The sequence below is a fragment of the Ruditapes philippinarum genome, unplaced genomic scaffold (assembly GCF_026571515.1).
Source record: "Ruditapes philippinarum isolate M1 unplaced genomic scaffold, ASM2657151v2 ctg130_1_1_1_1, whole genome shotgun sequence".
Taxonomy (NCBI): Eukaryota; Metazoa; Mollusca; class Bivalvia; order Venerida; family Veneridae; genus Ruditapes; species Ruditapes philippinarum.
The window spans coordinates 246,572-262,652 of NW_026852081.1; the positions used below are offsets into that span (position 1 = coordinate 246,572).

Genomic DNA, 16,081 nt, shown 5'->3' on the forward strand with positions numbered 1-16,081 from the left:
GAGTATATAGGAGCTGCTTATCTCTGTTATCTATGTCTCTGGTTGAACTTTATGCCTAAGAGGCACATTATTGAAATATATAATGGTAATTGTTGATTTCGGTATATTCCGTCGGTTTCCGTCACGCAGGTTTCCAAAACGGTATGACGTTAGGGGCCCTGAATCGTATTAGATACATAGAAAAAAATAATATACTATCTTTGTGTTGATAGTTTATCGCACTGAAAGGCAATTAAACGTTAATTTTATATATCGTATGCAACGATTGGAATACATGTATTGATTTCAACTAAATTTATATATTTTTTCTATAGCACATATTAATAATGATGTACAACACTTTTACAGTACACTTGTATTGTTTCATGAAATCATTAAACGTACATATTTTCATAGTCACTTTGCAAATATTCGATGATCGGTAATTATTTGTCGGTATTTTTCTGAATCTGAACTAGTAACCTATACGGATTTCAATGTATGGTACAACAGTATATATGTATAAAGTACAATTACAAGAAGAATTACCAGCATAGCACTTGCCTTACAAGCCTCAGTGGCAAACATTACTCAGCTCATTGTTCCTCTTATTTTTATTCTTGAACCATTAAACTTATGTTTTCTTATATTAATGATAATACAATCATTTTCTATCCGGCGACTTGATGCTTTAGCATCAAAATCTCTACTTGTATATCGTGTGTTAGAAATTAGAATGAGCCTTCCAAATGCAAAGTATCCTCTTAAACTTCATAATCAGATATGTAGATAACAGCTAGAGATCGATAAGCAGACCTGTCCTTCGTTGTAATATCACACATGTATGCCTATCAAAAAGTGAAAAATTGGGCATGTTGTAGCAATTAAGACTTAATTGATGTAGAATTGATTCTTTTATAGTTCACGCCATTTGAGAGTTAAAATATTTATCTACTGCGGAAACTTTCTATGCCTTTCACTTAAAATAACGTAGCAGAACATTGAGCCACTGAGCGAGTTTTTCAGTAGTTAATAATTAGTTTTCTTCAGAAAATGATCTATAATTTATTTCAATGGAAACTGTAAGTATTTTTATCTGTATATATAGCGAGGGACAGTGGAGAGGGGCAATTAACATTTCAACGGCTTTGACTCTATATAAAGAAATCAAACAAACTTTTGTAATGTCTGAATACTTGACAATACTTAACAATAACAAATTCAGAAATGTCTTGGCTAATCGCACTGTTTAGGCATAGAGCAGGGTCGCCATAGAAACCAGATAAGAAGTGAACGAAAGTGTGTTATATGTACCAAAGACGATATTGAAGACGAATTTCATTTTGTGTGTATATGTGAGAAGTATAAGGACTTGAGAAAATTATATATTCCTTACTACTTCAGAAATCGTCCTAACATGTTTAAGTTTATTGAACTGTTAGATTGTAATAATCTCAAAATATTGTGTATGTGTAGACTGTCAATATTTATTTCAAGAGCTCTGAAAGTAAGAAACAATCACATTAATCTTGAAGTTTAATTATATCAAATGTTGGCCTGTGTGTAATATATATTTGCCAATTTGATTTTATGCTTACTGATTACGTTGAATATTATTTTCCTTCTATGCAACTGACAACTTGTTTAGCCATTTTCATTTGCATGCGATTGAATGTACATGTATCATATTTTCATGATTGATGATAACCTGTATATGCTTAAGTCAAAATAAATATTCAGTTCTGTTCTGTTCTGCCATAGACAAATGTATAAGCTTTCGGAAAATATAATATTTCACTGCATTTTATATCTGGTTAATAAGTTTTACTTGCTACAAGAGGTCTAAGTTTAACAAGCACGCGTGATAAATAATTAAGTTATAACTGGCTAGCTAGGAAGTTGCATATAAACTATGTCAGATTGTCTGTGTTATAATCTTATGGATCTAGAGCAAAACTATTTCAAATACAGATTGTACAGTCAGAAAAAGAGCAAAACTTATGATATATTTTTTTGGCTAACATAGCCTATTCATGAAACAGTGTCTAGCTGTCTCCAATCGCAAGCTCTTTTTATAAATAGAATATGATGATACTTGAAGTTGGCAAAAATTCAGGAAATGGAAAAGTAGATTTACAGTAGAACGTAATTAGATATGTATTATTATTATTATTATTATTATTATTATTATTATTATTATTATTATTATTATTATTATTATTATTTTATTATATTATCACGGACTGTGACAAATATTGACATATTGACAAAACATGTTCTAAGCTTGCTTCTAAAATATCTCTGCTGAAAAGAATTCAAATATTTCTTACACCTGAAATGAAACAATTATTTATAACGCTTACATTGCCCCTACTTTTGATTATGGATGTAATTATTTGGTCCCAATGTAACAAATCAGATCTAAATAGAAATAACAAAATTACAAAAAAAGAACCGCCAGAATTATTTTAAATAAACCGTAAAAAACAAATTCTCTAAATATGTTTCAAATATGAAATGGTTATCTTTTCCATCTAGATGTAAATACTTTTCTGGAATCATGGTATATAAAGCGATGAATGAATTAACGCAGCATATATTTCTAATCTAATTCCGTTATCTCAAAATAAAACTTACTTATTAAGATCAACACATAAAAAAGATATCATGCATAAACGACCTAAAAACAAATTATTTGAAACGTTACTTTTTTATTATTCTAGTATGGAGTTATGGAACACTATTCCTTTAAAAATAAGAAATCTTTCAAGTCTTAAATTGTTTAAATCACATTTCAAAACATTTATTATTATCTAGAGATGAATTATAGAAAATTTACCTATACTATAATATAATATTATGTCTGTCTTCTTGTTTATTAAGATTTACTGAAATGTTTGTAAATCTTACAATTGCTTGAATATGTCCGTTGTTATGTTTATGTTTTATTGAAGGCCTTGTTGAAAATAAGATTTTGCATTATATGTGTTGTATCTAATGCTTTGATGTATTGTCTTAATAAGTTACCTTCGTTAAATAAAGAGTTTATTATTATTATTATTACTGTATCCGTGTTATCGGCTCTTAATAAGAGATAAATGTTCGATTAAAAAAAATCAAGTCCAAAATTCTGAACATGTTCTCTGTAATATGTTTCTGTCGTATGAAGAAATAATCAATACAACCAAGGACGCCATATTTTACGGAATTCCAAGAAAACGTGCATTAATTTTCCTAGAAAAACAATTAAATAGTACATAAACCAATTAACATGACTAGTTTTGTACGCGTAACAGATGATGAAAATGACGAAGCAATAGAAATTCCAGCTGAAGATGATGGTGGGGACCACGATGGAACTTTATTGTTGTCATCGTTGATAGCTCAGTTTCCGGGTGCTTGCGGCTTAAAATATCGCTCTGAGACAGGTGGTTTAAGGGGAGTACGACTAGCAAATGGATCCCTTCATCCGCCAAATGGAGGATTCTGGGGCAAAACAACATATATTGTTAACTTTCCGAAGGGTAGGTAGTTTTGTTAACACTGGTTAATATAGGACTTTTCTAGACCCGGTACGGTAGTCAGACTATTCTCTCCCTGACCAGTTCCTCCCCTGACGTTTCCTCCCTGACGGTTCTCTCCCTATTTTGGGGGAGAACCGTCTGTATATTTGCAAATAATGAGACAGTTCCTCCCCATCTTTATTTTTATTAATACATTATTATTGAAGTATTTAGATGTTTAATAAATGGATACGTTTATTATTAAATTATAATATTAATTGATATAAATTAGAGAAAAAATATTTTATTGGAGTATTTAGATGTTTAATACATGGGTATGTTTATGATTAATTGATATAGATTATAAATTTTAATTGCTAATATTCATACTTTTGTATAATGAAGAAAGGAGTTCAATACACATGTGCGTTAAGTTTACTGTCAGAGTAGCCTAATTAATTTGGCGTGAACGGTTTGACCTATTTTACAGACTTTTTTTTTCTTACTGTCAAACCGTTAGACAGCGCCTGTCCAAAATTATCTTGGTGTCTCTTTGACAAGTCTAATTAGTCAGAGATAATTAAGGTGTTTATTAATTCTTTATTCAAGAATCAAGGTGTAATCTAATGATTAAAATAACTGTGAAAAGGTGTTGATAAACAAATATTTTATTATTTATTTGGTAATATCACGGATTTATGTAATATAAATCCGTGGTAATATATATTGTTTCATGTTAATGACTACATGTTCTTTAATCAATTTTGTATAAAAGTAAATGTGAAATGTGATTGCATACCAGTTGTTGCTTATTTATTTATTTTCTATAACATACTTGTTACCACCTTATTCCCTATTTAACAAATGAATGAATATCACTAGACCTTCACACAATTACAGGTGTATGTATATCAATCACTGTCCAATAATCTTAACCTCTCACAATGAAGGTGTTAATAGGATTAAAATATCTGAAAAAGGTGTTAAATTTACAAACACTTTTCAGAATCAAATAAACATAAAATGCACTTTACTTAATATCAAATACATTCTTTTAAAAATCTTCAAGAAATATTATTAGATTAAGTTGAAACTAAAATGGTAACAAACAAATAAAAATTGGGGGAGAACTGTCTGCATATTTCAAATTTGGGAGAGAACCGTCAGGGGAGGAAACGGTTTGGGAGAGAACCGTCAGGGAGAGGAAATGGTAAGGGAGAGAATAGTCTGTCATTCACCCGGTACCACTAAAATACGCAACGGAGATTTTTTGGCGCAACGGGCGCAACGGAGATATTTTTTTTAGAAAAAACGGCACAACTCCTTTTTTTAAAGTCATTGTGCTATATTTAAGCATTTAAAATGATTGTTTAGCACTATTAAGTAAGTATGTTTTAAAATGTTTCATAAATTGTATATGTTTAATTGCACTGAAGGGTTATATGCCTGGCGAAATGGAAATTTCATGGCGCAACGGAGATAATTTGGAAAATCGGCACAACGTATGTACTAATATATGAAATTAATTAACACCAATGTTATTTGAATCAATAAATAAAAAAAAAAATTAAAAAAAACCGTTATCGTATAAGCTGCAATGTTGATGTTGTAAAGGATTGTGTGGCCGGCGAAATGGACATTTTGTCTGCGCAACGGAGATTTTTTTTTTTTTTTTTTTTTTTTTTTTTTTTTTGGCGCAGTAAGAATTTAAAATGGCCTAATTAAGTAGTAATATGACGAAGTAAATCATTAAAGATATTAACTGAATTACTGAAGTGGTGTAATAAAAGTCTGTTTTATTAATTTAAAAATGGAATTAAATACGTTTTTATCGTTATGGCTGACACTGGAAGACAAATATGGATTTTACAATCTGTTTCATTTTTTCCCGTTCAATTCGTTATTTTTACAAAAAGTACTGTAATAGCTTTTCTATACATAATTTTTAATTGAATTTGCATTAGTATATACTAAATAAACTCATATGTTGATATTACAGAATCAATGTTCAGTATTTTTTTATTATAAACATTTATTGTATTGTTGTTATACCTTTCATAAACTCCGTTGCGCCGATTGATTATTGAGAAACGGAGATTTTATTTTCAAAACTGTGTACTGTTTTTTTTATGTCTAAAACATAAAATAATCATATAAGTTGGTATTGTTGATATTTCATACATATTTTTTACATATACTGTATAAGTTTGATTTTATTAGGTAGAATACTGAATATATCAGATTCTAAATGGACGGCGAAATGGACATAATTTCGGCGCAACGGAAAATGAAGATTTTCATAACGGGTAGATCTTATGTTTGAACATAACTTAAGAATTTGAGAATAATAAGTGACACTCTTTTAAAAATGATCTACTTTCCTTTATTTTAGAAAATGTTGAAAATAGGATATTGTAAAAGATATTTAAATTACGGCAAAATGGAATATTTCGGCGCAACGGGGATTATCATAACAGTTTTATCATATCATATTATTTTATTAATTTATTATCTTTCATTAATCATTGTGTACTTTTTCAATAATTGTTTGTTGCGTATACATTGTATATTTCATCAAAAGCAATCCAAATATTTCATTATTATGATATTGACAATTTTAAATTTTTAAGGTAATCAATTATGCGAGAATTGTTAGCAATTAGCAACATATCGTGCACGTGTATGGCACGGGTGTTGTTAATAATGTTTTTAACACTTGTAATAGAAAACTTGACCGTCATCAGTGGCGGATTCAGACTCCAAAATGTTTTATTACGTCTCACATTATATATACACATTGTTTTCTCATAGTTTGGTTATAAGCTTCAAAAGCAATATTTTCGACAATAACAAGTTATAAAAAATATTTAATACCTTAAAGTCAATACACGTTCCTCTTACATTATTTAAATGGTGTGAAAACGCGTGTCCAATAAACATCAACCACGTGTCATTGGTAATTTAATTATCGGTACTTAACACCCGTGATAAACATTCTTCAAATCACCAAATTGCTGTTGTATCGCTAAATAAACAGTAGCTGCATTTGATTTTAACGGGGTTTTCTGATTGGTAAGTAACGTTCAATTTAATTATTTTATGTGTTTTCACTGTTTTAAAATGGAAATAGAAAGAACATCAAATTCTACATGCATGACATTTTACTATTTTAATAATTTCATCAAACAATTAATATTTTGTATAGTTACTATTTTTAATTTTAAAAATGCATAAAATATATCAATCATTATTAGCAAATTGCTTGCTACTGGTCATGCTTTTAACAAATAAAGTGCAGCAGTAAAGCCATTAAGCAGCTTTTTGTTGAAATTTGGTAATTTATTGTTAAGATTACATTAAAAAGTCCACAGCGTATGCATTACGGACTTTTCGTATTTTTCAAGTAAAATTCTGAAAATTATGTATAGAAAAGCTATTACAGTACTTTTCGTAAACATAACTGTTTGAACGGGAAAAAATGAAACAGATTGTAAATATCCATACTTGTCTTTCAGTGTCAGCCATAACGATAAAAACGTATTTAATTCCATTTTTAAATTAATATTACACCACTTTAGTAATTCAGTTAATATCTTTAATGATTTACTTCTTCATATTACTACTTAATTAGGACAAACATTGTTTTCTTTTTAAATTCCGTTGCGCCAAAAAAAAATCTCCGTTGCGCAGACAAAATGACCATTTCACCGGCATACAATCCTTTACAACATCATCATTGCAGCTATTTGATTATTTGATATACGATTAAGGTTTTTTAACTTTTTTTTTTAAATTTATTTATTCAAATAACATTGACCAGTGTTAATTAATTTCATATATATGTACATACGTTGTGCCGATTTTCCAAAATTATCTCCGTTGCGCCATGAAATTTCCATTTCGCCAGGCATATAACCCTTCAGTGCAATTAAACATATACAATTTATGAAACATTTTAAAACATACTTACTTAATAGTGCTAAACAATCATTTTGGATGCTCAAATACAGCATATTGACTTTAAAAAAGGCGTTGTGTCGTTTTTTTTTCTAAAAGAATATCTCCGTTGCGCCATGAAATTTCCATTTCGCCAGGCATATAACCCTTCAGTGCAATTAAACATATACAATTTATGAAACATTTTAAAACATACTTACTTCATAGTGCTAAACAATCATTTTAGATGCTTAAATATAGCACATTGACTTTAAAAAAGGCGTTGTGCCGGTTTTTCTAAAAAAAATATCTCCGTTGCGTCCGTTGCGCCAAAAAATCTCCGTTGCGTATTTTAGTGGTACCCATGTAGACCTAATTAACAGTTAACTTGTCGATTTGAACAGTTTGACGTTCCAGCTTTACAGGTAGAGGAATACCTCAGGTGCCCTTCTGTGCATTATTTCAGGCTAGAACGGGCACCTGACCTGAGTAGAACCATCGACATTCCGTAAGCTAGCCTGATAGCTTCCTCACATGAAAGAATTCAAATTCCCTTTCGGGATTCGAACCCACAGCGGTGAGGGCAGTGATTTTTCTCACTTAATTGGGAAGAGGCATGAGCCTCTTGATTTTGGGAAAAATTATCGCTAAAATTGCTAATTTGGGAAGTAAAAAAGCTGGTTTAAGTTCAGATTTTTGGGAAAATTGCATGATTTTAAAGAAAATTTCAAATGGGAAGAGGCCTCCTTTCGGAGTCTGTTATATAAGTAGGAAAATCACTGGAGGGGCAAGTGGTTTATAGTCAATGACCTGAACCACTCGGCCACGGACGCCCCCCCTTAAAATATGAAATAGACATTGCACCTGTTTTTAAGTTTTAATATGAAAATAGTCTATAAACAGGGAAGTCAAATTTATATAAAGATAGAATTCCCTTTTTTTCGATTAAAATGTGTAATATGATATTTTATGCATTGCTTCGGTTTGAATCAGAACACCTCTACAAATATTCTTAAGCAGAAAAGTTGATTTACATTAAAAAGTGGTGGTGCCAATCTAGAAATGACACTGAAATTTCAATGATAGGTATAGAAATCTATATATTTTTAATTGTTTTGTTTTTTATGTGTAGTCTGTAGCCAGGTAAGCCAAAGCCTGGGCCTGCTTTGTGGACCTGACCGTTGACTTTCCCATATTATATATAGAAAATTTATCAGTTGATTATAAATGGCCTATTATCTTTTTTTTGGCATTGCTGTACGGGCCCCTATTGCTAACCAGAAGTTAAAGTCGTTAATATGAGTTTTATTAAGTAGATTTTGTGGATTGTGCAAACTGTTTAATCATGAGCAAATGGAGGCTTTCAACAATTAGTTGTTCTTTTGGGTTTTTGTTGGGTTTTTGTTGGGTTTTACGGATTATCAACATAGTTTATGTCATATGGGCATTTTCCAGCTCAGGTTCCCATCCATGCATTACTTCAGGCAGGAAAGAACCTGATGTTTTGTAAGCTAATTGGATAGCTTCCTCACATGTAGGACTCCAAAGTTCCTACCCGGCTTTGAATTACCCACATCAGTGAGGACTGAGGGGCAAGTGGTTTAAAGACATATCTACCTTAACCACTCTGCCAATGACGCCCAACAATTAACAATTAGTGAAAGCAATTTTCTTCAATGGCCACTACTTGCTTTAAAAGTGTTTCAGATAGAATTTCCTCTCTTATGATTAATACATATTTTCCATAGAAATAATTATTTTAATATGTTAGAATTTAACACATTAGTGTTTTCATAAAAACTCTTGACGATAATGTCAATCATGGCTTTCATTGAAAATTAAAGTTTTCTTTACATTTCTATAGAGGTTCTTCTAGAAACACAAGTTTGCATGTTCATTATGTTGTTGTTGATTTTTTTGTTGTTAAATATAAAAGTGCTTTATGGCTAGCCTTAACAGTATGTATAGGCTAGCATTAAGTGACTTGCATATGGCTAGAATGTACAGCTTTTTGACATTTAATTACAGAAAGCATCAATAAAAACATTAATTTATTACTAATTTCATAAAAAAAATTTTTTGTTGAACTTCATACATCAAAATTATGATTTATTATTTTATGTACTCAGTTCACCACAAACTTGAATACTTAATGATACCATATTTATTGTAAATCTGTTTATATTTTATAGAATCCAAAAGAAAGGGTGATGAGGAAATTGAGAACCCAGTATCAACAAAAATGAAGAAAATTGAAACACAAAGGCCCAGTGACCTAATTGTACTTGGTTTGCCGTGGAAAAGCACTGAGGATGATATGCAGGAGTATTTTAAACAGTTTGGTGAACTTATTTTAGTGCAGGTACTACACTGTTTAATCTAGTATGCTTATATTAAAACATATACTGATCATTAAGACAAGTAATATGTAAGTTAAGACAGTAATATGTAAGCAGGGCCAGCAAAATCAGTTGTCCGTATTGCCCAGGTTGTCCCACAGGACAAGTGAAAAATTTTAAGAATAAACTATGTAAATATCATACAGACAAGTTAAAAAATGCTTCACGTATAAACAGACAAGTAAGTCAAAATCAGATTTTGCCGGCCCTGATGTAAGTAAATGATAGGATTTGTCTGCTTGACAAAATCAATTTATACCAGCTCAGCATCTACTTTTCTCGAGGAATTTCAACCAAATTTTTACAGAATAATTGTCAACAAATTTCTGAAGTGAATGAGAAAAGGAACTTGTAATTTGATCATTTTTTGCAAAAGATATGGACCTTTAAATCTTTTCCACATATGTAAGTTATATCGTGGAAAACTTGCCTTTCTGACAATATCCTGTCACTCATTTAATCTGTAAAATTTCTTAAAACCTCAAAGTTTTGTGTAATTCATGCCATTCAAGCTAGTCTAAAAATAATCAAATCAGTGTCATGCATGTAATTAAGATGTCCAATATGGGTGATTATTTAAAGTCGTTATAAAGATGCCGACTTCAAATTTTAAAGATGCTGACTTCAAATATATAACGCTTTGTCATTACAAGTACGAGTTTTTTAACTTTTAAAAATTCTTTTAAGGACTTATAAGCCTTGCTGGATACAAAAATCTTGGTTTATCTTCTCCAGTGCCTTAATGGTGCCAAAACCTATGAATGGTAGTAAAGACAGTAATTTAACCCTTAACCTACTGAATTTATGTAATTGAACAGTCGTGGTTTGAATTTGAAATATTCTAATCTGTTCCAAGGTTAAAGGAGTTCAATTATCAAAATACTTGATGTACAAGATTGAGTTACCAACAGACTACCACTTACTTTACAAGTGTAGATAAGCATTTCCATTATGTAAATTCAGATTCTTGACCTTGCTGCTGCATTCCAAATACATGTACTTGTATATAAAGGATAAGAAACAATGAATTTTCAAAAAAAAAAATCATCATTTGCATAAAGTATGACACAAAGCAAATAATCGTGTTTTAATATTTTAAATTTTCAGGTTAAAAGAGATCCTAGATCTGGGCAGTCTAAAGGATTTGGGTTTGTGCGATTCAAAGATTATGAATCCCAATTAAGATGTCTTGCTGCACGGCACAGGATTGACGGGCGATGGTGTGAGGTCAACTTGCCAAACTCACATGTAAGTTAATGCATCACTATATATTTGATGGTATTTAATATGATTGTATCCTGATGATCACAAAGATATCGTTGTGTAGTTTTTTAGCTCACCTGTCACAAAGTGACAGGGTGAGCTTTTGTGATCGCTTTTCGTCCGTCCGTCATCCGTCCGTCCGTAAACTTTTACTTTAAATGACATCTCCTCATAAACCACTAAGCCAATTTCATCCAAACTTCACAGGAATGTTCCTTTGGTGGTCACCTTTAAAAATTGTTCAAAGAATTTAATTCCATGCAGAACTCTGGTTGCCATGGCAACCGAAAGAAAAAACTTTAAATATCTTCTTTTAAAAAACCATAAGAGCTAGAGCTTAGATATTTGGCATGAAACATTTTCTAGTGAGTGTCTATCAAGTTTGTTTAAATAAAAAGCCCTGGGGTCAAAATTGGCCCCGCCCCAGGGGGTCATTGATTTTCCCTATATGCATATAGTAAAAACTTAAAAAATCTTCTTTTAAAGAACCAAAAGAGTTAGAGCTAAGATATTTAGCATGAAACATGTTCTTATAAGTGTCTACCAAGTTTGTTCAAATAAAAGCCCTGGGGTCAAATTGGCCCCGCCCAGGGGGGTCATTGATTTTCCCTATATGCATATAGTAAAAACTTAAAAAATCTTCTTTTAAAGAACCCAAAGAGCTAGAGCTAAGATATTTAGCATCAAACATGTTCTAATAGGTGTCTACCAAGTTTGTTCAAATAAAAGCCCTGGGGTCAAAATTGGCCCCGCCCCGGGGGGTCATTGATTTTCCCTATATGCATATAGTAAAAACTTAAAAAATCTTCTTTTAAAGAACTCAAAGAGCTATGGCTAAGATATTGAGCATCAAACATGTTCTAATGGGTCTCTACCAAGTTTGTTCAAATAAAAGCCCTGGGGTCAAAATTGGCCCCGCCCCGGGGGTCATTGATTTTCCCTATATGCATATAGTAAAAACTTAAAAAATCTTCTTTTAAAGAACCAAAAGAGTTAGAGCTAAAATATTTAGCATAAAACATGTTCTTATAAGTGTCTACCAAGTTTGTTCAAATAAAAGCCCTGGGGTCAAAATTGGCCCCGCCCCGGGGGGTCATTGATTTTCCCTATATGCATATTGTAAAAACTTAAAAAATCTTCTTTTAAAGAACTCAAATAGCTAGAGTTAAGATATTTAGCATCAAACATGTTCTAATATGTGTCTACCAAGTTTGTTCAAATAAAAGCCCTGGGGTCAAAATTTGCACCGCCCCGGGGGGTCATTGATTTTCCTTATATGTGTATAGCAAAAACTTAAAAAATCTTCTTTGAAAAAACCCAAATAGCTAGAGTTAAGATATTAAGCATGAAACATCTTTTAGTGAGTGTCTACAAAGTTTGTTCAAATAAAAGACCTTGGGTCAAAATTGGCCCCGCCCCGGGGGTCATTGATTTTCTTTATATGTGTATAGCAAAACTTAAAATCTTCTTTGAAAAAACCCAAATAGCTAGAGTTTAGATATTAAGCAAGAAACATCTTCTAGTAAGTGTCTACAAAGTTTGTTCAAATAAAAGCCCTGGGGTCAAAACTGGCCCGGCCCCAGGGGTGTCATTGTTTTTAACTATATGTGTATAGTAAAAACTTTAAAAAAATCTTCTTTTAAAAAGCCCAATGAGCTAGAGCTTAGATGTTTAGCATGAAACATCTTCTTATGGGTGTCTACCAAGTTTGTGCAAATAAAAGCCCTTGGGTTAAATTGGCCCTGAAACGTTGGGGGTTGGGGTGGTGGTTGGGGGGCCTATATACAGGTGAGCGACCTCAGGGCCATCATGGCCCTCTTGTTTTATCATCCAATACTTGTTGGATATGTTAATGTATTTATATATATGTATTTGTAATTTAAAAGTTATGCAAGATTTAATATGAGGTTGTAAAAAAAGTAGGGCTGTCATTGAAGGAAAATTTTGTATTGATATATAGAGAGACTAATATCCATGATATATCGATATTTGACTTTTACAGTAGAAACAATGAAAAACACTTAAATATGTGTTATAAATTGGGATCAAATTGGTGTAATGCATGCTTGTATTAGACATTACAAATACTACAAACCAACATAAAGTTGATTTTTTTCTGTTATCTTTGTCTCTGACATTTGAAAACATAGTTGAAAGATCAAGTTTAAACATTTAGAAAACTTGCTAAAGTGACTTCTCTTATTAGGCAAAATAGAAAGGTATATTCACAAACAGAAATAATTTTTTAGCTTGTATCAATATTTGAAAGTGTGTATCAATATTGTATTTGATGATAAATATGGATGATATAATGATATTGCAATATTCAATGACAGTCCTAAAAAAACGAATTATTATAACGATAGTTCTGAAATGTCTCTGTAGTAATAAAAAAACTTTGAATGTCTAAGGTTTGCATGTTGCTAACATACAGGTAGCTTAAACATATACTTTCAGAATGAGAATAGTAATGTGTCTACAAACAGGAAGATATTTGTTGCCAGATGCACAGAGGATATAACTAATGAAGATCTGAAAGAGTACTTTGAGGAGTTTGGGGAGGTTGTCGATACATTTATTCCAAAACCCTTCAGGGCATTTGCGTTTGTCACATTTGCTGACCCGGCTATAGCACAGAAAATGTGTGGAGAAGACCACATTATCAAAGGGGCAAGTGTCCATATAAGTAGCGCTGAGCCCAAGGGTAAAGATAGTAGTAACTTTCAAGGGGATAGGCACATGGGTGGTAGAGGGGGTAAACAGAGAATGAGGGAGGAGCCAGGTGGTAATTGGGGTCAACCAAGTCCCCGACAGCCAGAAAATATGGCTGTTGAACCAAATATTAACAACATAGGTATGAACATGTTAAGCTCTGCAATGCTGGCAGCTGCTCAAGCTGTTTTTCAAGGGGCATCTAATCCCAATGCATCTGAAAGCTACCAATTAGGGCCGGGGTTCGGGGGCACTCGGGATAGTCGCAGCAGTGGGGGATATTCATCAGGTAATTCGTGGGGCAGTGGGGATAACGCACAAGGCAGTCAGTCAAGTTACTCCTCATGGGGTAATAGGTCAGGCGGTGGTGGGGGATATTCAAGCAGTTCTCCATCACAGTGGGGGGCTCAAGGATCATCCAGGGGATCATGGAATTAAAGATTTTGGGTTGGGTTTCTATTTATATTTTACAATTTTATTTTTTTAAATGGACAGATGTAACTTTTAAGAATACCTTCTACTTAAAACAATCTTTAAAAATTCATTTGATGTATTTTTCAGACGGAATAAGATAAAAATTGAAATCTACAGGAAGGGAAAGTGATGGGTTTGGGCAAAATATTTTAAGGGGGGTTTAAATATTTGGCATACAAGATTAAATGAGAGTCACAGTAATCAATTTATTTAGAGTCTGCACAGATTTTAGATGTTTACAATTGTTAGCGATCTTTTATAAAGCCATCTTTTATAACTGATCTGTTTTGTATCAAAACACTTTATACCATTTATTTGGTGTTAGATGCCGGACAAAGTTTCTTAAATCTTTTACATGTGACTTATCTGGCATAAGATTTTTGTTGGATGAATTTCTAATTATGATTATATTATTCGTATGGTTTGATTGGACTTTTGAAAAAGACATAGGTAGTAGAAAAGAGGTAGCAAAGAATGAGACAAGGGCAAATAGGGGGGAAGATGGGTGCTAAGTAGCAGGGTGGTTGGTAGTTTGGAAACAGTAACCATAGAGAAAGGGTCTGAGAGAATATTACATAGAGGGATATGGGAGTGAATACCCAATAGGCTATGAGATGACAAAAAAAAAGAATGCAAATTAAGAGTGACTGCACTACAGATAGATGTTTGTTTATGCAAGAGAACATATCTGAGTGAGAAAGAAATACTAACTGCTCAAAAAATATCTCATAAATTGGAGGTAAACTTTTGAAAAAAACTGATGATGATATGATATAGGAAAACAATAGACAGATTGGAGTTTTGTGTGTAAATAAAGAAAATAACTGAATGTGAAGTTATCAACACGCTGTGTTTATTATATCCGAGTGTTAGAGCACGAACATGAAAGATAAATGCTGAAAACTGGTTAGAACGAATGTATAGGATGATTTAGTTGATTGGTGAATGTTGTTTAGAGAAAGTTATAGTTTGATGTTTTTACTGAGAGTTTTCTGAATGTTGAGTTGTTGACATTGTTTGAAGTTGAGAAGTTGTTTGAAAAAGAGAGTTCTTAAATTTAATTTTAGATTTTCATTGAAATAACCCTATTTTACTTGTATGTATTTTGTTAAAATTATCTGTTATGATTGGACGGTTATGTTTTAACAAAGTTGAATTTCAAAAGACACAGGGGTACATTTTTGTATATACATGTATTGGGGAATTAGGGGATTTAAAATGAAGTTTATTGAAGTAGGGTTATTTCAGGAAATCATGTTTTAATCATGACTAAGTCGAATCCACATCTTTGTCATATTGTTAAGTAACATTGTTTTGTATTTTGTTGTTAATCATGATGTAATATGTAAATGGGAGAAAATAAAAAAAAAATTAAGTGTGAAAGATCAGTGACTTTGTGATAGATGTGCAAAAATATTGAGCAATGAAAAATATTACTAGTATATAAAAATAGTGGGCCATACAGTCAAACTATTATCAGAACAAAAGAAATAATTGACCACAATCTGTCACAAAAAATATTAGGCCTAGAACCCCTGTACAATAAGCTGATGTTCGCCCATATGGTCTCCTTGTGGCGAGGGTAAACAATCTCAAACACACACAAGTACAACAAAGAAAAATGACAAAAAAAAATAGCTCTTTAGTCCATTTTAAGTGGCATGTCAGTACATTTAAGTAGCATGTCTGTACATTTAAGTGGCATGTCTGTACATTTAAGTTAAATGAGGCATGTTGGGCCCATTTAAGTGGCATGTAAGTCCATTTTAGTGGCATGCCTGTTTTAGTGTCTAGAAAAAATGATCATGATTTAAC

General features: G+C 31.9%; 1 protein-coding gene across 1 annotated transcript; it reads left to right on the top strand.

Moving 5' to 3' along the window:
* Window positions 1–3,142: 3,142 nt before the first annotated feature.
* Window positions 3,143–15,654, top strand: LOC132748699 (TAR DNA-binding protein 43-like). Its single transcript, XM_060738317.1, has 4 exons — window positions 3,143–3,503; window positions 9,611–9,780; window positions 10,925–11,065; window positions 13,538–15,654. The coding sequence occupies exons 1-4, from the start codon at window positions 3,251–3,253 to the stop codon at window positions 14,228–14,230; spliced, it is 1,257 nt and encodes a 418-aa protein (XP_060594300.1). The 5' UTR covers window positions 3,143–3,250; the 3' UTR covers window positions 14,231–15,654.
* Window positions 15,655–16,081: the final 427 nt, after the last annotated feature.

Bases quoted from the DNA above. Each gene is read 5' to 3' on its own strand.
- LOC132748699 (XM_060738317.1), top strand. From the start codon at position 3,251: ATGACTAGTTTTGTACGCGTAACAGATGATGAAAATGACGAAGCAATA. The intron at 3,504-9,610 runs GTAGGTAGTTTT...TATATTTTATAG, and splicing joins TATTGTTAACTTTCCGAAGG to AATCCAAAAGAAAGGGTGAT. The intron at 9,781-10,924 runs GTACTACACTGT...TTAAATTTTCAG, and splicing joins GTGAACTTATTTTAGTGCAG to GTTAAAAGAGATCCTAGATC.